Source organism: Populus alba, chromosome 1 (genome assembly GCF_005239225.2).
Source record: "Populus alba chromosome 1, ASM523922v2, whole genome shotgun sequence".
NCBI lineage: Eukaryota > Viridiplantae > Streptophyta > Magnoliopsida > Malpighiales > Salicaceae > Populus > Populus alba.
In genome coordinates, this window is record NC_133284.1 from 39,609,063 (window position 1) to 39,634,944 (window position 25,882).

Here is a 25,882-nt window from a genome sequence, read left to right on the forward strand (position 1 = left end):
TCTTATTGTTAGTGATGATGGTATTTGCATGTCATATGCCAGGATACATGGCAGCTGCTAGCGCAACCATTTTGGAACAAGCACGGAGGATTTGGTGGCTGCACAACCCTCCATCTCTCCCGGAAAAACTAGTGCCAAGAAAATACACGTTTTATTCAACAATCTGTAGGCAAAATGATTTGGGATATGCATTTCACTCTAAGCAAATTAAAAAGGAAATCCCAGAAGTCAAATTAAATACAGTGAAGAAACACAGAAAGGCAATTGAACTGAGCTAACATATAGAGACCATTGGATCATGCTCTGCACTTTTGCAAATATTAGAGAAATAATTACTAGCATAGCGGCAATTACACCAATTGGATGTTCTATGCTAGTTTACATAGAGATCAGTCACTGGTTTAAGAACAGAAACTGACCAGGCATCCAATCCGTTCTTATCGGGATACAAACAAGACTACACAACTCAATCCGTTCTTAACATTGCTTAGTAAATTCATAGGACAATGAATTGTCAACATAGTCCATTCTGTAGCAAAGTGCCGTCTGTATCTACAAAGTAACAGGAAAAAATAGCAAAATAACCCAACGTACCTATACTTTCCATTAGCAGATAATCTAGTATGTTTCCTCAAATGACCTGCAGATAAGGCATGCGAAATTACGAAAGAGAAAAGATCTTACGATTCAGCAGATGTTAATATGACAGGCACTCAGGTCTTTTTGTATATCAGACACTTCGTCACCATTTTCTTCCCAAACCATGGGTGAAGGAGCATTTCAAACCCGTGTTCTTTTAACAATCCGCTTGATGGCCTTCATAAAGACCTACATGGTCACCCTAATCAGATTTGGATATTTACACAATCCACCCTTATATATCATATTTCAGACTCAAATGCATAGCACTAACTCCAGATCCCTTACTCTCATGGTCTCAGGATATCAAACCTCAAACTCACATCAATTTTCACAATGGCTATTGATAATCCTCAGGATAGGGGGGAGGGGGGGGGATTCTAACCAATAAGCTACAGCCACATGTTCAAGGCATGCCAAGTGAATTGAGTACCTAAAGATAACCTTAATTCCTCCAAATCTAATGAACCACACCTACAGACATGGTTGTGCTCAACTTTAAAATCCACACTTTCTCTGGCTATGATCATCTCTCGAAGAATTTGTACCGAAAGGAGTAAGAAAGCCCTGAAGCATGATATGTATTATCAAAGAGACAGGTATCATTATCAAGGAAGCATTGTTATGCATTGCAAATAAGCAACATGTAAACACTGAGGAGAAACATTTAATAAGCCACATTTAAGATGTAATTTACTCGCAGACAGCTTGCCCAAAATCATCCAGACTAAGCAACCACCCCCTATCAAACCACACACTAACTTGAGATAGTGCACATAAGAAATCAGACGAATGAAGGTATGTCCAATCATCAAGATCTAATTGAATGCTTAAAAGATATGAGGACATGAAAATGTAAAAAATAAATGAGCAATAATTGATAAGAAAACTTGAAAATTAAATCAGCGCATAAAAAATCCATAACAGAACTTGAAAATTAAATCAGTGCATAAAAAACCCATAACACAGATAAAATAAAATTGAACAATATAAATAGTATTGTTTAAATAAGACTCAAGTTTTTTCTTACTTTCCATGGCGTTAAGTGATAATAGATGGCCATGCAATTAAATCAGACGTATCATTAAAATATTTGCTTTTAAACCTACTCTCTTAAAAAATATATATTAACCTAATCTTTTAAAAACTATAAAATTATCTATACTGATTGAGTCTGTTCACAAGGCTTCTTGAAATACATAGAAACCATTCCCTGCTTATCAACCATCATTCGCCTAAAAAATATAGTTTAAGATATGCGAGTTAAACAATAGTCAAACTATGATCTCAGAAGATAAATAATTATGCTTGATGAAGTAACTATGAAGCCTCAACAATATTTCAAGACTAAAGAAGCCATGTAGAAAGGAATGGACCTAGAAGTTTCAGGTTCAAGGTTCTAATTTATTACTGCTAGCCTAGAATTTGAATATTTCATACTGAAGAAAAACTAACACAAAAGATAGCAGCACGTGTAGATGAGCACCAATTAAGATAGCAAACAAGAGTTTTGCAAAATTATATTTCACAAGATAAAGTTCATATACACGCCCTTATGAGTTTGGTTGCAACTTCAACTGTACAGTAAAATGAAAGAGAGACATTCACTACAACTACCTTTTGGGAAAATTAGATAGAGCACCCCATGGGGTTGTGAGCTTAGAGGAGAAAAGGAAAGGGTCCAATCACCAAGAGCTGACCCAAGAATGAGACAAACACTAGCTTATTCTATAGTTAAATATATCAAAAGCTTGAAGAGAAAAGAAAATGGACATTCTAAATCAGAGACCAAATTTTGCTTAAAAGATAAACCAGAGGAAAGAGCAATATTCAAGCTAGTAAGGAAAAGGAAGCTCTTTTATTCCTTGTTACCAAATCTCTTTGCAATTATGGGCCGGACATCATCAGCATCAACCAGGGTCTCTAAGAAGGGTAGTAATGAAATTAGTGCGCAATCTGATGGATCATTAAACCAACTCTTAATAGGAATCCCATTATTTACTTGCAGCCTGAAAACCTGAAATCACCGAAAGAGAACAGTTAAAAATCAGAGTAAATTCAATAAGAAGACTTTTCTTTGTTCCTGCCATTTTGACACCCAAAATCCTTTTTCTCAGGGAAGGGGAAGCTAGACAATGCTTCCCATGATACTAGCATTGATAAAAAAAGAAAAAAGGAAGGACCTTATTTTCATCTCTTTTCACGTTTTATGTAATGAGTTCTACTGCCTTCTCCACTCTAGTGCCCTGACCTAAGATAAGAACTTTGGTGTGTTCCACTTCTACAGTTTACCTCCAGTGTAGTCAGCTCAGGACATCCCCAAATCTAATTGTAGAAGATTAGACTCACTATACATAGATTGACACCTAATTTGGTATCCGAACTAAAATGACCACACAACACTAACCCATTTACCTAGACAACAATCATAAGCAAGGATGATAAGTGCAGCTCATACAGCAATAAAATTGGACAGATGAGGAAAGATGGGGGAGGCAGGGAGGGGGGGATAGCAAAGTGCAAAACCATCAAAGCAAAATGGGCAGGTAAATGTAAATACCTGTGGCGAATTATCAATTATGGCAACTTTAGCAAGATCAACACCTAAAACTGTCAAATCTTTTGTGTAACTTCCATCTGAAAAAATACATGATTCACGATAAAGCCGCTGAGATATAAGCTTTCTATCAGTGTCCAGTATGTCCAAAAGTTGTGCGGCATAGATACTCTGGCTAGCAGTGAAGATAACAACTTCAAACATCTCTGCAACTCTCTCCAAGAAAGTGTGGAGGTGAGGCCTCTGTTTTACGTACACTATGTGCTCTCTCATATTGAAAAACACAGTAAAGGTGAAGTCTGCATCATCACAGTGTTCCAATGTTGAGTGGACAAGTGTTTCTGAGAATAGAAAAGGCATCTGTGACTCAACCTTCGTATTGTACATGGGACATAATTCTTCAATTCAATTAATTAAAGAGAAAATGATGCTGAAAACACAATTATAACCAAAAAGTTTATGACGGAATTTCAAACCAACCAACCTATCACTATCTTCTCAGAGGTGGCCATTAAAATAGTGTTTAGACTTCGGATAAAGCAGAAGCACAAATAAAAGAGTCGAAGGATCAAACTCAACAATATCACGTCCACATATATTAGAAACATGGAGTATTGTATTCAGACCCACTGACCTATCCACTAACTTATCTCAGTTGTTATGATTCAAATAGTTTTGTCACAAGGCAGCAGGATTAATAGAAAAGTTGAAGAATCAAACTCAAAAATATGAAAGGAGAAGGCATATTACATGGACTAGTAACAAGACATAAATAACGTAATTTTCTTACCATCCAAATCAAGCACTAGGGTTACGGACCTTCTTCTGCAAGACTCCTTAGGGTGGATAGAGGGCAGAAAATTTGAAACCACATCAGATAATTCAGGTAAATTTTTTATAAATAACTGAGGATCAAAGTCTTCTGCTTGGTCTGAGTCAATGTTTAGTTCAGATTCCTGGTCACAAGATCTTATCTGATTAATTGCTAGATATAAGCTACTATTGTCTGAATCTATCATGGCTTCTTCACATGATTTCTTATCATCAGAGTCGCTCATTTTTGCAGTATCCTCAAGAAAAGGTAGTATCATGCACTCTTCAGCCACATCAAACAACATACTTGGCTCAGCGTACTTGTAATCAGGAAAATGATTGGCATCAGTGAAATCATTGACAACAGTGCTCCCATCAAATGGTAAGCTAGCAATAATCATGTCAGAAATAAAGAAATCTGATATGTTGCAAGTTTGATAATCACATGAGCTTCTGTTATCATCACTGTCATCAATACCCAAACCTGGCACGTTAAGATCACTGTTACTCCCTACAAAAACAATTAAAAGAAAACTAATCAAACTGGATATTGTCATAGAAAAAGTCACAAACAATGAGTAGCTCCAATGCAAAACACTTGGATTTTTCCATTTAAGTTTTATCTTTACCAATGCACTAATTAATAATCAGTGTTGTTGACTTTATGTTAGCTGCCATATACAAGCACATTAAAGTTAGATCCTAGCAAAGCTGGATACCAGAGCAAAAAATGAAATTGTTACTGATGTCCAATGTAATCCTTGCTTCTATGAGCCAGCAAATGCTTTAAAGGTAAACATGTCCTCGAAGTCCTTGCTTTCAAATAACCAAAATTCTTCAAAATAAATTTTTCAACGCCACATATAACAATAAATTGTCTCATTATGATAGCATAAACAAGAGACAAACAATAAAACATTCATTTGTATAGAATTGGCGGTCAAGCAGGCAACTGAACAGGAAAAATAGTACTGCAGGTATTGTAGGGATATGGCTTTCTTCCATTTCTTTAGTATTGAAAGTGCATTAATGACTAGTTTTTTTATGCATTTAGATGCAGAAGTTTGAGCTATACCTGCATCACCATAAATATTTGCCACACTGTGGACTTCAATGAGCTCCAGAACAGGAGAAAAAATTGTCTCCAAGTTTGATGCAAAGTTATATATAGATTCCTGCATCAAATGAACTATCATAAGAAACCATCCAAAAAAATGATTAAAAACACAGTGATGATGCTACTGAAAGCATTTCAAGAAATAGATTGAGGGAAACATGAGTACATTGAAATCTATCCAAAAGTAGTTCAATTTTAAGCATCTTTAACTTCCTAGGAAAAGGGAAGTATTAGGGAGTGAGGAGTCTCCTTAATCGCTAAAGACTACCAATTTCCATGGGCTTCCTCATTCTATGAGCCTATGAAGAAAAAGGAAGAACCTTTGCACCTAATGCAGCTTCAGGCATCACTTGATGGCTTAAAAGGAAGTATTCGGAGTGGTTAACATGTGGTACTGAGATATGACAAGTGCAGCCAAGAATTACTGCATTGCATGAGTTTATTATGAAATGTATTGTTGGAAAAGATGTCTATATCAGTTCTTTTATTCTATAGTGCAGTGTGGGTAAATTCTCCTTAACCCGAAAAGAGAACATCAAATAAGTCACCAGAGATGGGATGCAACCTTAATAAAAGAGTACAAAAAGCAGAAGAAATATATAGGGAAGAATAAACAACAGGTGGCAAAAGCTCGATTGAAATGTACAAACTCCGGATACTAAAAGAAAGATAATTGAGTTACATCATCAGTGAACTTCCCATTAAAATAGTACCATTGAATAATAGTTGAATGAAACAAAATGTAAAGTATAACATATATAACTGAAATAATATTTGAATTGCATAATCATGAAAGAAAATGACAGAAAGAAATATCAACTAGTCTGAAAACAAATCATAACAGTTTATGAGTTAGTCAGATACAGCAATTAAAAAATACTTGGAAATGCAACCAAAACCAAATTCTGATAGAAGATAAACTGCTATATCTGTACAAAATACAAATCAAAAGGGAGAAGAAAGATGCTAGGGATGGCAACAACTGTAACAAAACCATACGGACAGATTTGAAAAAACTAATAATAATGAATATAATCTACTACCATACTTAATATTAAAAATTTGAACGCACTCAACTAATGATAAATGTTATAAACAGCACTTGTAAAATTAGCAAGACATTGTCTACATGCTTCAAATTCATAATATCATTATTGTAAAAAGTTGGAGTTTTGAACGAAATATAGCAATGATAATGATTATAAGTGCCTGGTGTAAATGAACATAATTATGCATGCAGCACATGCTTGAAATCGATGCCAAAGTTTCTGAAAGGTAAATCAACAAAGAAAGGTTCTGTTTAGACCATAACAAATGTGTTGCAAGCACATCCAGTAATTGATGTCCAGGTATTGAAAAATGACAAGCAGAACATTAGAGTCTCCACATTCAAAACTTACCATATCCCCAGTTGTGCCAGAATCTACAGAGGTTGGTGGCTGCTTCAGAAACTGAGAATTTCCATCACGTGGTAAGTCTTGCTGGTCAACAGCTTCATCAGTTTTAATGTCCTCCCCCTGGGTGTATATTTCCATGCTCGAAGCAACTAGAAAGAACCATTAGAAGTTTAGTTAATAAACAAAAATCTCTTCAAAATCAAATGTGCAGTATTGATTGCAAGTCTACAAATCTGGCAATCAAACTGCTTGTAATGTATCCGAAATGGAGTCGTGATAAGAGTAAGGTCCAGAACTATTGCATGTGCATTTTTTGGGGTACACAATGGAAGATGAAGTATACAAATATTAAAAGACAAATATAACTTCTTCAATGAACAACATTCAAAATATTTTACAGTTCTTCAAAATTAAAGTTGCTGCAATGAGGAAAATGGTTAGGGCACTAGGCTAAAATTGTGAATTTTCCAAACAAAGAAACAAATCACCAAGCAATCTTTCACAGTTGTCTAAGAGTAGTTAACATAAGCATAATTCAAGTGGAGCTAGTTGCTTACCATAGCCATCCTGACATTTCTGAACACACTTGTCAGATTCTGCTGCTTGTTGAGAAACTGAGACTTGGGAGCATGATTTTTTGGATATTATATTAGACTTTTGACACACACTGAGACATTTTTTTTCTCGTAGAGAGCTCATGTTTAGGTTGGTCTTCATTTTTAATGATGGCATTTGATCTGTTTTTTTTATATGTACCACAATCTCGACTTGGAAACATCAGTGGGGAAATAAAACCCCTTTAGGTGATCAAAGCAACCGGCTGAGACTGTTGTGAAAGAAATCAGAAGGATATTAGAACAAACAGAGATGTGGAGAAGCTATGAGAAAAGGACAGAGATTAGCGTAAAAAAAGTAATAAAGCGACGTAACTTTGTTGTGTTATGAGAGTGCAGGGTTAAGTGTGATAACACAATAAAGGAAGACAGGAAAATTTTCAAAAGCTAACTGAAACTGCCGCCACTGACTAGCTGTACAAGGAACAATTAGCATCATCCAAGCACAATAAAAGTAACTTGTAGATCTGTAACTCGCAAGATTGCAGAATAAGAGCCAACAATACTAAAAAGAAACGTGTTCATCAATGCTAAATGTAATCCCCTGTCAATTATGTTGATTTAAGGTGTCAAATTCCATTTTTTTTTTAATAAAAACCATTTATGAAAACTTGTGGGAAAATCTAGGTTAGAACATTTACATGCCAGTCCTGCAACAAGGACAGGTCAAACAAGTCATAAGGGAACAAGACAGCAGAGGCTAACACGTCAAAAGGTGATGAGCAAATCAAAGACTGGAAAAACATGAACTGCTTAACTTTGCTTTTGAGATTCAGAGCACGAAACGCTATTGAGATTCAGAACATGAAACGAAAATAAAACTAGAAAAAAAAAAAGGGTTGACTGTGTTTCATGAACTTGCAAAAAGGGTAAAGAGAAATTACACAGTACCCTATAAATTTAACTCAGCCAAAAAAAAAAAACACCGACAACAACAACAAGCCATGATCACAAAAATTCTTTCAAGATGAACTATATCACGGACGAGTTTTTTTTCTGTGATATTTACTTGTATATCCCGGATCACAATTCGAGAGAATGCTTTACCTTCTTCAGTTGTAACTTTTAAGAATGCGTTTAAGGTTAAGCCAAAGAAATCTCAAATAACAAGAGAAAGATACTCTAAGCGAATCATAGAAGACCATAAAACTAGAATAAAAACCACCATAACTCTCAAGTAAACACCAAGAAAAACAAAGTCAACTCAAGTCTTTCCAATCAAAACCCATAAAAACACAAAGACACGTCATAATTGCACACAAAAACAACACAAACAAAACCAAGAAAACCCTAAGAACAACCAGCTCACATGACAGTTATATACTTTAACCATAAAACCAAAAAAAAAATATGAAACAGGAGAGAGAGAAATCAACAGCAAGAGAAACAGTTCATGAAGAATAAAATTCACATCATACAAGTAAAAAAATAATAGAAAAGAAACCAAATTTGGAAGCATACAAAGGGAAAAACATACCTGTATGTTTGTGTGGAAAGAAGCTAAAAACTTTGAGAGACTTTCTCTCTTTAAAGCCTAGAGCTTCATTCTCTCTCTCCCTACCAAAATAATAAAAGCAAAGGAAAAGACTTTCTTCCCTCTTTTATATTTCTCTCCGATTAAATTATGCTTTAGTCTCTGGATTTTGATCAGATCTATAATTTAGTACTTATTATTCATGAAACTACAAATTAATCCCTTGACTCTTGCATACTTGGGTTTTCTCAAAACTCTCACGATGTTGATATTTATTTATAAAATAAATTTATTTCAATCATAAATTTGGGATTATGAAAAATCCAGAATCTATTTGAACTTATTCGAAAGGATATATATAAAAACAAAGTAAGGACTAAATTAATTTTCTTAAGACTATGGTCCACTAAGTTGTAATACTTTGAAACATGCAGGGACTGAATTATAATGTACTATCCTCCCCTCCTTAAACTTCCACAAACTGTCAAGACATAAGCTAGGTTACGAGGTGAACGGTCGAGATTAAATTGTTTTTGGACTGGTCGAGACAGAAGCTATGTTGGCTTTTTACCACGTGGATGAGGCTCCTGACGCGTTAACACGTGTAACTTAGTGGAAACAGAAGCAGCGGAGGAGTTAGGATGTTGCATTACAGTCTCTTCTTTGAGCGCGTGTGTAATAAAATCATTCGTTGCTGTGGACTTTGTAATGGCTTCTTTTTAAAAAATAAAATAAAAAAATCTAAGGTTTGGTATTTTAATTTGAGTGACCCTGTGTGTGTACAAAGCATTCATATTATTAAAATTGAAATTAAAAAAAAAAAAAAAAACAAAAACAAAAGGGACGGGATGACTTGGAATTCAACAAATCCAGGATGAAAACTAAGTCAGATTTTAAAAAATATATAAAAAGTAAAATATCCAGGTAATCTAGTTAAAAACCCGAGTTAATCTAGAATAAGTTACAACTTATTGATTATTTTTTAAAAAAAAACAATATTATTTTGTTTTATAAAAAAATCAAAAATTAAAAATAAACTCGGGATGATCCAGTCAAAACCAATGAACGATCTTAGATCGGAACAACAACCGAATTGGATTTAAAAACTATAAATAATAATATTTACTAAAATAGTGTTTTTTAAACCTATTCAATATTAGATTTATTGAAGGCGAGGCTTAAAAATATTTTATAGTTTATTTTGTATGAAGTTATCTCAGTCTCATTACCCGAACTATGGATTTGATGAGTTAACTCGTTTGACTCAAGTTTTTTTTAAATTAATTTTTCTTTCAATTTTATTTTTTAATATTGGGTTCATTGAAAATCAGGCTTCATAATTTATTTCAATTTTTTTTTTTTATTAAGTTATTTTTGTCTCATGACTCAGTTCACGAGTTTAGTTAGTCAATACAAGTTAATTCCAGTTATTTTTTACTTTTTTTAAATTGATTTATTTTGTTATCCTAGTTTCATGAATCGGACCACAGGTTTGATAAGTTAACACGATTGACTTGAGTTTTTTTCCTTTTTTTTTTTTATAATTGACTTTCTGTTTTTTAATTTTATCCTTTAATATTGGGTTGATTGGAAATTAGGTTTCATAATTTATTTCGGTTTGTTTTCTATGATGTTATTCCCATCTCATCACTTGGGTCACGGTTTTGGCGGATTAACCTAAGGATGACTCAAGTCTTTTTTGTATCTTTTTTTTAATATTTTTTTTCAATTTCATGTTTGATCAACACTATGTTGATTTGAAATTGAGCTTTATAGTTTGTTTTAATTTCCTTTCTATTGGATTATCTCAGTCTCATGACTCGGGTTGTGAGTTTGGTAGGTTGACTTTGGTTATTTTTTTAGGTCTTTTTTTTTAATTAATTATTTTCAATTTCATTATTCAACATTGAGTTTATTAGAAATTGAGCTTCATAATTTATTTAAATTTACTTTTTATGGGGGTTATCATTGTTTCATGACTCCATGTACGGATTGAGAGGTCAACCCGAATTAGTTCAATATATTGTTGTCTTGGTATTTATATTAAAAAATTCATCTTAAATATTTTTTCCGAGTCAAACTACATTTCTACATGTCATTTGAGTTGTTTTTTGACTCGTCAAGGCGACCACATCGGCTCGATCCCCACATGGTTTAAATTTATTTTCTACTAGAAAAAACAATAGCAACATCTAAATATTTATTTTTTAAGTTAAAAAAATAATTTATTCTGTAATGTAGCGCGAGTCAATAAACTAGTACAAACTCTTTATTTTATAGCTAAACTAGTTATTTTAATCTACTCTTTTTTAAAAAAAAAAAATTAACCACATTCATGCTTTTAAAAAGAATCATGAATATTTTATAATTTTTTTTAGTATTCAAGTTACATGCGAGATGAATATTCATTTGCAAGTTATTTCATGTTGTTAGTTGCTTTCCAATTATATCAATGAATTTTCTAACTATTTGACAGTTTTGAAAATTAATTTTATTATAGCAGAAACAAGAAATAATAAAAATAAAATACATGCAGTTAAAGAAATAATGAAAAAAAAGAACTTCATTCTCATGGCCACTCAAAATTCTTTCTAAAGGCCTTGCATAAAAATCTACGACTCTTTCTTGGCAAAGTGGTTCACTTTGCTGTGTGCATGATCAGTATCAACCCTTGTAGACTCTCTTTGCCAAGAACTTGACCATATATAGCCCTTGCCCCTTATTATTGTAAAAATATAATTGAAAATACTTTATATACTGACTCGGTCAATAGAAAATTCCAAAAATATTATAAAAATGCTTTTATAAATGAAATATTATAAATTTATAACTTTTTTATCGAATGTATTTATTAAACACTACAAATGCATCAATAACCTATAGCCTGTATGGCTAAGCGTTTATTATTTAACAATTGTAACATATAGTTTGATTGTAAAATCAGTTGTAATTTTTATGCATGGATTCTATCATTATCTGTGTTGAAAATTCTATTTTATTAAAGCTGAAATTGCATGGTGCTCATTACGTTTCTATGACAGAACCTCTCTATTAATGTTGTTGTTTTGTTACTATGTAGTATCTTGCTATTTATATCTTCAGATTGACATTCCACAGATTTTTGCAGAGCTATATTATTTGTTTTCTTTCCTTTTTATTTATTAATCCTTGCAAATCTTAAATCTCGTAACTCTGGCCTGCTTTCCCATCTCATCTCTGGAATTTATTTTCGTCTCTCGTTAAGGTATTTGATCTCCATCTTTGTCCCCTTCTAACTCTACTATAATTATATATTGTGTTTTTGTACCGTGATTTTGGTTTTTATATCTTTGGATTTTTCTGGCTGGATGGAATCCAGTCCAAAACTAAATGCATCAAATCAGATCCGATTCGGTAACAAAAATTTTGATTTTAATTTTTATTTTCAATTATGTTTTATTTAAAAAACTAGTGTTTTCACGTGAACAGTGGAGACACTCTCCATTATTTTGACCGGACCGGGGCCGGTCCAAAGCTAAATGCATTGAACCAGATCCAACCCAGTAAAAAAAATTCAATTTTTATTTTTAATTGTATTTTATTCAAAAAAAAATAATGTTTATTATTATTTAATGATACTACATAAATTAGACAGAGATCACTTGATGACGTAACATCTCATGTGAACAGTGAAGATACTCTCCACTGTTTCGGTTGGATCGGGGCTGGTCCAGAGCTAAATGCATTGAACCGAATCCAACCCAGTAAAAAAAAAAATTATTTTTTATTTTTAATTGTGTTTTATTCAAAAAAATAGTATTTACTATTATTTAATGATACTACATAAATTAAACAGAGATCACTTGGTGACGTAACATCTCATGTGAACAGTGAAGATACTCGCCACTGTTTCAGTTGGATCGGGGCTGGTTCAGAGCTAAATGCATTGAACCGAATCCAACCCAGTAAAAAAAAAATTTAATTTTTATTTTTAATTGTGTTTTATTCAAAAAAATAGTATTTACTATTATTTAATGACACTACATAAATTAGACGGAGATCATTTAATGACGTAGCATTTACATTAAAAACCATCAATATATATATATATATATATATATATATATATATATAATTTTTTAATTATTTTATAACCTCAATTTGAAAAACATTCTTAAACAAATATATATAAATATCAAACTAATTTCAACTAAAAATATTTTTTATAAAACAATTTTTTTTAAACCACAACTATAAAAGCTACCACAATACCAATCTTTTATCGAATGGTGTTGCTATGATTGTAACAAGAAATAGAAAAGATGGTTTCATAAATAGATTGTATGAGATAAAAGAAAATAAATCTCAAATAAAAAATAACAAAATAAATATTTTTATTTTCAATTAATATTCATGATTAAATTTAGAATATTAGGTTCATGTATTAAAATTCATGGAGTAATTGCTCATATCACATAAAAAAAAATATAATCTTAATTGAAAACTTTAGCAAAATTAGATAATATTTTAATTATTTTATTCATTAGTGATTTTTATTCAAAATAAAAAAATAAAAAAAATAAAAAAATAAAGAATAATATGAAAAGAGGCCAAGTGTTGGGCTTGAAAGGATATTAATGTGTTTGAGTTTATAGTAGTAGTAACGGTTCAAAGTGTTTTTTAAAATAAAAAAAAAATTATTTTTAATATTAGTATATCAAAACAATTTAAAAATATATATATAAAATTATTTTTAATAAAAAAAAACAAAATTTAAGGGAATCCGCCAAGCATCTCGTCCAAAGGAGAAGATCATGCACCTATGGTTCTTTCTTTTTTCTTTTTAATACGTGGACGTATCATTCATCTTGTTTATTTAAAATTAAATGGACAACTGGTGTTCGATATAGACAGACGACAATCTGTCACCTAGTTCAAATTTTTGCCATCAATGTTAGGTCTTGAGTGCTTATTTTTAACTTCTTTTTATTTGAAAATATTTAATAAATATTCTAAAAACTCAAATAAACATATTTTAACCCCTAACACCTTCAAATTTATCCAAAGATTATAAAATAATAGACCGATTAAAAATAATAATTTAAACTTGGACCTATTTTTTTTTTCAACGACATAAAAGCTTCAAATTATCTCCACCAAACTCCATTTCTCTTTTTCCTCTTTACAATTACTTACTTTATCCTCCATAGGACATAGAGACCAAAATGAAATAAGCTTTAGGGTCTAAAAATAAGATCTTCGGATAATAAGGACTAAATATGTAAAATCTAAAATTTCAATGACCAAAATGTAGTTTTCCACTCTTCTTGAAAAATGAAAATGAAATGCATGTTTTTTTTTTTTTTAAATTGAATACCAAAAAAAAAGAAACATTTTTGAATGAGCAATGTCTTTGGCGATGTTTAATGACATAACCTTCAATAAAAATAAGTTCTGATATAAGTTTTTTTAATTTAATTTTAATAGTGATCATATTGTTTCAAGACACTTTTTAAAATCTATTTTTATTATGACAATTGAAATAGATGTTCATAATAAATGCAATCGTTAAACTATTATAGGAAAATGTATTTTTCTAATGGAAATTATCTTCTTCCAGTCATGTTTTGTTTTTATTAGCAGCATGATTTATTGAATAAAATTCAATGGAAACTTAAAAAATTCAGAAAAGTTGTAACGAGTTGAATTAAAGAAGAAAAAATATATCTTTATATATATATAAACTCCCTTTTCTTATTCATACATTTCTTCTTTTTTTCTGTTTTAACAAAAAAAGTTTTTTTTTACTAGAAGTATTATTTATTAAACAAAAAAACCATTATGATAATTAAATCAAGTTTGAGTAAAAAAAATCATGAATCTCATTTTATGAACTTATATTAATAAATATAAGGATAACAAATCTGAGGATTTTATATAAAAAAATTGTAATGATAAAATACATATTTTATTCTTACTGAGTATTAACTTGCAAGTTTTTTTAAAAAATTATACATCTTAATATATAATTAATTATAAAATATTGTTAATATTATCATTAAAAAAAATCTAATTTTCTAGAAAAATATGATATAATTAAATAGTTTTTTTAGATATCACTTTAATAAATTTATTTAAAAGTGAATTTTATTATATTTTTTTTTTTAAAAAAGGTTAAAGGCCGGGCTCATAAAAAGCCGAGCGCATGCGGGTATGGATAAATGGTCTAACACATAGCCTAAAAAAAAAACCCCATGTGTGCTTGGATGCGAAAGGTCAGCTCATATATTTGGCTTTCTCTTATTATTATTTTTTTAAATGAGCAAACAATATATAATTCTTCCTACTATTTTTTAGTATATCCAATGACAGTGCAAATTATAATCACCTTCGATGGTTAAAAAGTAAGGATCTAAGTTTTTGCACTCCAAAAACTTGGATCCTTGCTTGTTTTTTTAATTATAAAAACATCTAAAAATTTAAAGAAATTCAAAAAACTCATTTTTAATCTAAAAAAAACATTATTTAATCACTATAAAACTTAAAAATAAAACTGAATTAAAAAACTTTCAAAACTTTAATCTTCTACTTTTTCGACTTGCTTAGAAGACAAAACCACCTTTATTAAACTCTTATTTTCATGACAAACTCATTAGCACTAAACTTGATTTGTTTTGTAGTTGAAATGTGGACGACTAAAATCTTTCTCTCCTTTCTATTTTAGCAACTTTCCCTTTCATTTTTTTAGAATTGAGAGGCTAAAACATGATGAAAGTAAAGTTTGAGGATTAAAACAATAAAACTTAAAAACTATAATGACCAAATATTACAAAACTAAAAACTGTGAGTAGAGTAATTTTTTATAATGATTCTTGATGTTGTTTGCTACAAGTACAAGATGATAAAAAACCACTTACACCCTATAGAAAATGGTTCAATTGTCACTTCCATTCTTTAAAAAGAAAGCAAAAGGTAAATTAAGAAAATCATCATTCATTTTACTACAAAGCCTTGTTCTCACTAATTTCATTGTAAATAAAGCTCATTTTATAATTACCATAGATACATAACGAGCTAAGATTAGTTGAATTATTTTATCAATTACATGAAAGATTTTTTATCTTTTAAAAGTTGTCATTGCTCTACACAACTAAAAAAAAGTAGTCAAGTTTTGAAACTTTGAATGTTTTGATATATCAAGCTTATAATGTTACAAATAAAACCTCAAAAAAAATTTTAATTGTTCACTAAAATCTTTAGGATAAAATTTTCCAGCCAAATTGCATACATAATCAACATTGAATGAGCTATACAAATCTTAATGACATAATGTTGAACTTAAAATAAGAATCTCAATTGTATGATTGCCACATCTACTATTTAATTTTTGTAATTGAAAATCAATTATATATATATATATATATATATATCAATTTTGAAATGATGTTCTAAAATTGCAAGAACTTTACTTTGGTGACGAGACATGCTACGAGCTCTTGTATTTGTGCTTTCAAATTAAAAATATCAATATCATTTCGCACACAAAATTTTTAAACATTCTAAAGTAAATGTTTCTGTCCAATATCCTATAATTTTTGAATTAATGACTTTGTAGTTGAAACTAAACTAATGACATTGTCAAATTATTGATCTTGTTTTCTACAAAGTTTGGTGTAAAAACATTAGTAATTCCTATAATTTGTTTCATTAGATGCAATATGAAAACATATTTAAAAGTTTTTAATGCCAAATAAGTTGCTTTAACATCACCTTACTTGGAATAATTTGCTCCATCTTTATAGCAATATTGATAACTTTACAAGGTGCACTAAACATTCTTAACAAGCTATAAATTAATTGAAATTGAGAACCACATCTAGTATTATTAGGTCATTGTAAGATATCGGCTTGATTTGCTCATTTTCTTGTCTTTATTTCATCTTAAACAATCTTATTACTAGTTTCAATTGCTTGAGCAAGTTGCATCCCATCATTTTTTTTTACATAAACTAACAATAATATTAATAATAAAAAGTCAAACTTAATTCAAGACATAATAAACCTAAAAAATATTATCACTATTCATTCAAGAATTAATCTTGTACATTAATGAAAATCAAAATAAAACTAATACATTGAATGCATGATAATTGTATGTCTAATTGGTATCATTAAATATTCAAGTAATTAAAACCTTAAAGAATTCAATTTTATATAATTCACAAAAATCCACAAAACCCTAAACGCAAAAAAAAAGAAGAAGGAAATATAAGGTTCCAAATACCAAGATTTAGAATTACAGTAAACTATTGTTTGGTTGTGTATTTGTTAAGAAGATGGAGATCGTAGCTTTCCTATCTTGGTACAAGAAAACGAATCAAATATATTAAGGAAATACAAACCATAGCCCCTTGCAGCGTATCTAGTTGCTGTCGTGAGAGAAAATTTAGAAATTGAGTATTGAGATATATGACTTATCAAGAGAATTAGACCATACCTTTTTTCTTTTTTGTCTTTATATTTTTATATTAAATGAGCCAATTATTGTTTATTTATTTAAGAATGTTTTGGATGCAAAGTTTTGTAATGGGTTGTGCTAGGTTATTAGATTTTTTTTTTTTAAAGTTAAAAGAGTTTGTTTGAATTAATTAAATTGGTTTGAGGCGGTAAAATTTTAAAAATTAAATCAAATAATATTTGGATCTTATTTTTTTTTTCAAGTGTTTGGAGTGTCATCACACATGAAAAAATTTATGGTGCTCAAATAGTTCTTGAGCACGTATTGAAAAAAAAAAAAACTCATAATTCATTAAAAATAATAATAATATTTTTATTTGAAATTTTATTTTTCTAATTGTATCTATTTTATTTTTCAAAGTAGACCTAAGAAAAAACTAATATAATTAACAGAATATCATTAATTATTCCATAAGAAACACATAATTTTTCAACACCTCCAGCTCATGCAATAGAGAAGTTTACCTCTAGTTTTAGGTTCATAACATATACAAAGTTTTTATTGTTTGAAGTATTTTTATTTTTTTTTAATAAACCGTGCAGGGCAAGAATTATAAAATTTTCATTACCGAGTATTTAACGCAGCAATGAGATTTACATTTTGTTTATTTTTATGTTTTAAAAATATTATTTAAAAATTAAAATTTTTAATTTTAAATTAATATTTTTTTGATATTTTTAAATTATTTTGATGTAGTAATATTAAAAATAATTTTTAAAAATAAAGAATAATATTTTAATATATTTTTAAATAAAAAACAGTTTAAGGTATTATTATTATTTATCTATTTCGAGAAATAAAATACAGTGGCTCCACGTCTAGTCGATGGTCCACACTCGTGCTTCAACCTCTAGACTCGTGAGTAATATATAAGAACAATCTCTGCCTGTTGAGATATCTTCTTTTCATTTAGAAGAACAATCTCTGCCTGTTGAGAAAAGAAGGATGCAGCAGGCAGCTACACCTCTCTGTTCTCCTTCACTTCCATTCTCTAAATATCCCCTTGTTCCTCCTCTTCCAGCCCGACTTTCTCCTGCCCTCTTACCCCCTTCTCCTCTTCAATTACTGCCCTTCAAACCTCCACGGAATTACCTTCCTTCCATCCTCTCCCCTCTCCACAGAACCTGTACGCGCAGACACTCTCTCTCCCTAGCTACTCAAGAGACTGTTGAAACTTCAAAGGGCGAATCAGAATTTGTTGAAGTCGGGTATATTTCCAATGTTCATGGCCTTCAGGGAGAGATTTCTGTAAAACCCACTACAGATTTTCCTGAGCTACGATTTTCCAAGGTAACTGAAACTATCTTCTCTCCATTTGGGTTCTTGTTCTTCGTGCATATTATGTATTGTTTTATTGTAATATTAATAATTTAAGGCCTGTATTTTAGCCTGGGAGAAGATGGTTAAGGCAACTAGTTTCAGGCAAAGATGTAATTCGGGAAGTGGAGCTGGTTGAAGGAAGAGGACACCATGGACGCAAGAGTTGGATCCTTAAATTTGGGGGTATTGACACTGTGGATCGGGTGAGCTTGTTCATATCTTAAAGTACTCTATCTTATTCAGTTCAGTTTTCTTGGTCTGAGACTTTGTATTTGCAACATTAGATATGCGTATTAAGGGGTCATTGTGTTGTTTGATGCATAGTTTAAGATCTTGAGCTTGCAACCATTACGGTCTAGTTTTAGTTTGAGAGCAACCATAACATGCAAAAGTGTAAAATGCTGAAGGGTCGGTCTGCTTCGAATATAGCACTTTCAGGGACCCCTCTTTTGGGCATGAGAAGTCTGATACCATCCAGGTTGTTATTATAGGATGTTGGATTTCATGTGTATTCCCTTAGTTACCTCGACATATTTTTCTGCTTCAATGAACTCCTTGTTGCAGTAGTTTTGCAATTGTTGAACCATGATTTTCATCTCTAGGAGAAAATATAGCATGGATTAAAATCTGTTTGATTTGAAAACCAACTCCTGGTGATATTCTAGTGATTTAGTGTTGTTGCTCAAAACCAAATCAGGATGTTCTTATTAACGGCTCCATGTTAAATGTTTGGGCAACACGATTTCCAGAAATAATTGATAAAATTCTCAATTCTGTGAGGCACTACCACTGTACTGCAGGATGATTCTGGTTGTAGCTCTGTGCAGCTTTACTCTGGATGAAGTTTTTATTTCCATGTCAGTTCATAGATATAGGGAAGCCAAGGTTGCTTTAAGATTGCAACACTAATATATTTACTCTACTCAACTCAAAATAAATCCTACCACAAAGTGACTATCTATGCAATTTTTCCTTGGTTTTGCATTGTTTAAACAGAAATGTAAAACTTATCAGTTATGTAGACATATATTAGAGATTATTACTCTATATTAGCATGAATTCATGTATCTTATGAAAGAGATTTATGATTTGTTCAGGCTAAGCTGCTTGTTGGGTCAACTTTACTTGTAAGAGAATATGAAAGGCCAGAGTTGGAAGAAGGAGAGTTTTATTCTCGTGATCTCATCGGAATGAGAGTGATTCTTAAGGTTTGTACATTTTAAGACCTCTATATTTTGTGAAAAGTTGTTAACGTAAATACCTGTGTTTGTATCTTTGTTTCTCTTTGCCTCTAAGTTTTATATAAAGGGGCTTTGAGCAATTTAGGGTTTGTTTGTTTTGCATAAAATATTTTATGGGAAAATGTTTTCCAGATTTTCCCATGTTTGTTTTTGAAAAATGTTTTCCAGAAAATGTTTCCAGTAAAATATTTTACAGCAAAACTAGTCAATGAAAAATATTTTATAGTTAACCTTCAAGCTAGTTCATTTAGTGAGAAATATTTTTAGCTCATGAAGTTCCATAAAATATTTTATGAATAGTAATTCATTTATATCATCAAACTATTTTAAACACCACCTCTATCTCACCTACCACCCCTCCTCCTTCACCTCCTCTTGCACGATCAATTCCACCACCTCCTTCTCCACCACTACCAACTGCTCTTTCACCACCACCATGACCATCTCACCATCACCAACTCACCATTGAAAAATATTTTACATTGAAAGTATTTTACAGGAAAACATTTCTTAAGCCAAACATTGAAAAATATTTTACATGTAAAACATTTTACGTGGAAAAGTTTTACATGTAAAATATTTTCCGTTTGTAAAATATTCTACACAAAACAAACAGACCCTTAATGTCCAAAAAGTACTCCCACTCATGATTTATGCTTGGGCACTTTTCTATTCATGATATAAATGAATTGTAAAACATTTTAGGCATTGAAGACCATTGTTTTCCCAAATCATCCTTCTAATGCTGTTTATGTTTTATTATTATGAATTTTCCTTACATATTTTCAGCATAACTTGCTTGTCTGTTCCTTATTTATGCATTATTTGTTCTCGTTTCTTCTTGTGGTCACTGTTTGAATATTATTATCTTTTTTTTTTCCTGGTTTATTATTGATACACCAGCTTTTATGTATCAAGACTGTAATTGTATGTCTCCTTCTCAGGAAACTGGTGAATGTGTGGGAACCGTTGTTAATGTTTTCGACAGTGGAGGTAATGATCTTCTGCAGGTAATGCTCTACACATCTTCAGATGTGCCTGATGGAACCGGAAAGTCAAAACCAGCAGAAGCAGGGGTATCTGGTCATCTTGCCTGGATACCTTTTGTTGAAGCAATTGTTCCAGATGTCAATATGAATGAAAGAGAAATGAGGATTACACCTCCGAAAGGACTTCTTGAGTTAAACCTACGCCTGGATGAGAGGTCCAAGAAAGAAAGGCGTGAGCTTGTGAGGCATACTCCTTTGTGCTCCACTTGATATTTTGTTTAAAGCTTAATTGTTGACAGAATTTCCTTCCTTACTTTTATGAAAGCATGTTTTATTCTCATATCTGATATACTTTTATATGAAAGCATGGTTTATTCCCATATCAGACAATTGTTTTACCTGCTCCCCCTTCCCCCACCAGCCCATGTTTTAGAGAATGGGGAGTAGCAATTTTATTTTAAACAGAATCCTACTTCTTTAGCCATAATAGGCTTTCAGTACATCTTTTCCTTGCATTTGATCTGCTACTGTCAATGTAGCACAAAGTGGGTATGATATGCTTCTTGGGCCATTTTCATTTCATATCTTGCTTCCTTTCACATCTTATGGATGCTGCTTAGTTCTTGCTAACTTTTGGTTTTTAATTTTCTCTTTATAGGATAGAAGAGAAGGACCCCCTCTCTTTTCTTTAATTCTATCCTTTTCCAATTTGGTGCGCTGTTGATCAAACAGTAACGTGATACTTTAATGATCAAATTTAGGGTTCAAAATTACAGGATCTGTTTCATTTCATATGCTTAGGCTACAACTGAAATAGTCTTGTAATTGAACCTTTCTGTCTATTTATCTGTACAAATACCACTATTTCCCATACTTCTGAGTATATTTTATGTATATTCAACTAGCAAAATCATTTTGAATTAAGTTTAGCTCTAACATAGGATTGAAAAGTGGAGAATGCAGACCAAGGGAACTAACTTTGTCAACTTTCAGGAATACATTAGCAAGAGCTTTCAAGTTTGATACCCATGTGGACTGGTAGTTTATTGATGCCAAATTATTAGGGCACCATATATAAGATCTTTTTGCTGTTTCCCAATTCTAACCACCTCCCCTCCAAATTTGTGTTAGTGGAGGTCACAGCTGTGCATCTTAGTTTTAGATTCCTTATTTCTCTGTTTCTTTCTTTTGCTTCGTTTCCTTTTCTCCTTTCTTAAATAAATGCTTAAGCATATGCTTGCACTGGTTGTTGCTGGTGGCTCAGGCGCATCTTTGATACATTTCAGGAATGGAGAGAGAGAAAGAAATTCCAAAGACGCCTTATAGCAGCAAAGAAGAAACTCTGTGAAATGGAACAAAAGCATGTATTTGGTGGACTAAGATATGGGGACAAATCTAAAAGGGGATTGCTGGCAGACCAGATTGTTGGTGTAAATTCCAAATTGCTTCAACAAGCCCTGGAAAATATAGAGATATCCTCTAAGAGGTGACTTTTGCATGAACTACATATATTCTTCATGTCTGGCTTCACACTGAAGGGGGACAAGATGCACATTATTGTTTCATCTGAAACAAATTTGGAGCCTATTGAATCGAACTTCTTGTGAGGCATTAAACATATAAATATGATCACTATTTTTAGTTGTAGAAAACCCATATGTTTTGTATTGCTGGTTAAAGTATATGCTGCACACATGATACTATTCAAAATAATTGTTTTTTCTGTCTCTATATTTTCCTGAACTCATATTGGTAACTCCATAGATCATGTTTTATTTATTTCTCTAGATAAAGCTGGGATTGTTAGTTCGTATTTCATTCAGTCAAAATTTTGTTGAGATAAGGAAGCCTTATCAGAGCATTGCATACTATTTATTTTATGGACCTGTTGAATCTCTTTATTTCCTCTTTGACTTTAAGTGGTGCCAGTGCCAGATGTGTTGAGCCTCGTCTTTTTGCCTGCTTGAATCAGATGCTCTGCAACTGAGTTAATCAGTGCCACAAGAACCAAGCATATAAAAAGTTCTTTGATGATATCAAAGGAGTTCATCACTTGTGCAAATGAGGAGAAACTGGGAGCAAATTTCAAATTGCAAGAAAAGGGATTGTCTCTCATTTCTAAAGGCAAAGTGGCCATCGTTTTAGTTTTGAATGACATTGAGACAGGAAAAGGTGATAATCCTGGAGTAGGTTACTCTGAAAGTAGTGAGAATTCACTGCTTGTCTTCCTTCAAAAATCACTTTCTGATGATCAGACATTTGTAAAGGTGATACTCATTTCTAAAATCTTGTACATAAAGCTCTTTCTATTTTTCTTTTGTAAGTATGATGGGAAGAAAATCCTTTTTGTTGTTCTAGTTACAAATGTCTTGAGGGTCTGACTGTTATTTCCCCCTCCTATTGTTATATGCATGTTAGATGAAATTTTTATTAGCATGCATATTAAGATTGATTTTTTTCTAGTGTATTTTAAGTTACAGCCTTAACGACACTTGGCAATGATCAAAGGATTTTTTCCCTTGGCATTATCTAAGGATTTTTTCCCTTGGCATTATCTAAAGTCTTTAGAGATTTTGCAACGTGGTTTGACAAGCATGTGTTGATGGCAGATAGAAGACCGTGTGTCTGTGCCGTTGATTTTGGTTTGCCCTGCACAAGAAATCCAGTCTTTGCAAAAGCTGTTCTCAAATAATGATTATTTCGCATTTGACTCCAACAAGGTTAGTGTAGATGTTGAATCGTCACCTCTCTCTCTCCTATTTAGATAACATGTAGTTGCAGATTAAAGCTGGGTTATTCAGCAACTCGATTTTCTTGAGTTATGTGGATTAAAAGGCATACTGTAATGGTATAGCACTATATCAGACTAGCGGTAGAGCTATAGCTGAAGTTTTGTATTGATTTCCTTAAGATTACTTGTATTCTGCTTTGTTCTATTAAGGATGGAATTATTGGGATTTTGTGCTTGTTTAGGAGTGTCGTATAAGTTGCTTTTCAAAGTGCTTTTCGCTTAGAAATGTATCAGAATAATATTTTTTTAAAAAAATTTATACACATCAAAATGACTCAAAAACATAAAAAAAAATTTAAATTAATTTGAAGCTAAAAAAAAATTTAAATTTTTTTCAAAAGTATGGCTGGACTGCAATGCCAAACACCGCCTTTCATCTCAAAATTGAACTTGGCCTAACCAATTGTTTGACTGTCTCCTTATATATTCAATCCATTTTTAGCCTGCATATCATATGGTTTTACTAACACCATTAGCACAGACTCTCATGGAGTTGGAATATAGGGGAACTGATTGCTATCTCTGCAGAACTACTAGCTCTGTGTCTTTCAAGTTGTCATGCATGTGAATACGAGTCCTTGGTTCTTGTCATGTGCTAGTTGAAGTAGAAAAAACTTGCAAGTTCTCCTTTACCGGTCCAATTTTGTTCTTTGTTCTTCGATCTTTATATGTTTGAACCCTCTCACAGGTATGGTTTTTGGAAGAAGAGAAAATTCCAGTTGTTAGTAGTTCTGAAGAAGAAGGGAAGAGACATAAAATCATGATGAAGTCGCCATGGGAAATACTGCAATCACCAGTTGGATCTGGAGGAGTTATTAGCTTGCTTTCTTCTGTCAATATTCTTGAGAATCTCAGCAAAATGGGCGTGGAGTATATTGAGGTTAGACATGTCCTTTCAATTTTATTCGTGTGGTTAATATGAAATTTAACACTATCCACATTACAAACAAGTGGGACAAGAAACTTCTGCTATTGGTAGTACCTTTTTTCCCCTCGCAATATCATGTTGAAGGGATTGTGCATGGATATCAACAATCTGCATCAGGCAGCATATTTGAAGTTTATAAAATAACCCTGCATGAAGTAAAAAAAAAACTTTGTATCATCATTCTCCTCTTATCTGCAATCACAGCATGTTAAGACCACAGACATGCTTTTCAAATAACCAAACTGATCATCAAATTCTCCATGGTATAACTTCTTCAAAAGAAATATGGCTTTCTCACCATGATAGACAACTTTTGGTCGTCTCTTGGGGAATAGATGATTTCAGCCTAGGTAAATGATAGAGCTCTGTGTGAAGATTATAGAGCTCTGTATCAGTACTATATATCTTCCATTCATGCATATTGATGCTGGCTCGAGGCAGTGATTCTGAAATTTGTGTTTCATATGCAAACTAAGTAGATTTCAACGTCACATCTCTGTGTGATTGCCGTGACAGTTATTTGACTAGTTGCAGCAACTTCTTCCAGGTATGCAGTAGCAGCCAGAATTGTGTTACTGGGAGTCCACTTCTACTTGGGTTTGTTGAGTCACGCAAAGCAGAAATAGGGATCAAAATCGTTGAAGATACAAAAGATTTAGAAGAAAGTTTTGACATGATATTTTCCTTGAATTTCATGAGGTTGCTGGCGCAACAAATCCATGAACTCCAGTTCTATGCAATCCCAAAGCCAAATCTGCATGTGGAGATGGTTGACAAGGAGTGGATCGATGTTGTCCCTTCATCTCCCAACTCATATGAACTGCGTTCTTCTATTTACAGTTCCTTGAATGCTTGCCCTATGGAGAAGATTTGTGTAATGGAAATCACAGAATAACAAGAATTTTTTAATTTGCCCCCCAAAAATGTATAGATTGTGTGTAAATCAAATTATATGGGATTAGTTCTATGTAATTATTTTCCCCGGAAAATCATTTGAGCGGGTTTTACCTGGTTACTGGAGAGGTGGACAGAGAACAGTGGGAGACATCAGTTAGCATGGCTCCTGCTCAGGGTGACACCCTCAAATGGAAAATGGAGAAATGGTTCAAGTTTCTTAGAGTTGTGTTTTTTTTTTTTTCAAAATAAAAAAGAAATAAAAACTCGTTTCATATTTAATTAAATATAGTTCATTATTATGATCTAAATTAGATTAAATATTTTTATTCTGAGCAATTTCATTTGAGAATAAATATTAAATTGATTGATATCTAATAAATTAATATCTAAAAAAATTTCAACCCCTTATGATTGTTTTTTCCCCTTCAAGTTTAATCAAAGTTTATTGAATAAAAAAGGTTGAGATTTTTTTTAAGATATCAATTCATTAAATATCAATTCATTAAATATTTATTTTTGAATGAGATTGATCAAAATAATAGTATTTAATCTCATTTAAATCATAATAATGGAACTAAATATAAAAACTTAGGGACTAAACGCAGTTG

At 31.7% G+C, this 25,882-nt stretch overlaps 2 protein-coding genes across 5 annotated transcripts; one reads left to right on the forward strand and one right to left on the reverse strand.

Annotated features, from left to right (window-relative positions):
* Positions 1-309: 309 nt before the first annotated feature.
* On the reverse strand, positions 310-8,740 carry LOC118062724 (uncharacterized). Of its 4 annotated transcripts, XR_012171372.1 has the most exons (9): positions 8,615-8,740; positions 7,081-7,349; positions 6,527-6,672; positions 5,085-5,184; positions 3,987-4,520; positions 3,200-3,537; positions 2,512-2,656; positions 685-828; positions 310-552 (listed from the first exon to the last, which is right to left on the reverse strand). XR_012171372.1 is itself a non-coding variant. In XM_035076564.2 (8 exons), the coding sequence occupies exons 2-8, from the start codon at positions 7,253-7,255 to the stop codon at positions 438-440; spliced, it is 1,614 nt and encodes a 537-aa protein (XP_034932455.1). In that variant the 5' UTR covers positions 7,256-7,349; positions 8,615-8,740; the 3' UTR covers positions 310-437. The 4 variants fall into 4 exon arrangements, 3 of the variants coding, with proteins under 3 accessions (XP_034932455.1, XP_034932454.1, XP_073268999.1); XM_035076564.2 differs by lacking the exon at positions 685-828 and having other exon boundaries at positions 310-640; positions 3,987-4,493; XM_035076563.2 differs by lacking the exon at positions 685-828 and having other exon boundaries at positions 310-640.
* A 9,266-nt stretch (positions 8,741-18,006) lies between these two features.
* On the forward strand, positions 18,007-25,369 carry LOC118062711 (uncharacterized). The gene is made up of 9 exons (XM_035076542.2): positions 18,007-18,398; positions 18,497-18,631; positions 19,526-19,636; positions 20,614-20,898; positions 21,945-22,144; positions 22,631-22,925; positions 23,268-23,378; positions 24,138-24,329; positions 24,925-25,369. Exons 1-9 carry the CDS (start codon positions 18,054-18,056, stop codon positions 25,270-25,272), a joined length of 2,022 nt encoding a protein of 673 aa, XP_034932433.1. The 5' UTR covers positions 18,007-18,053; the 3' UTR covers positions 25,273-25,369.
* The last annotated feature ends 513 nt before the right edge of the window (positions 25,370-25,882 follow it).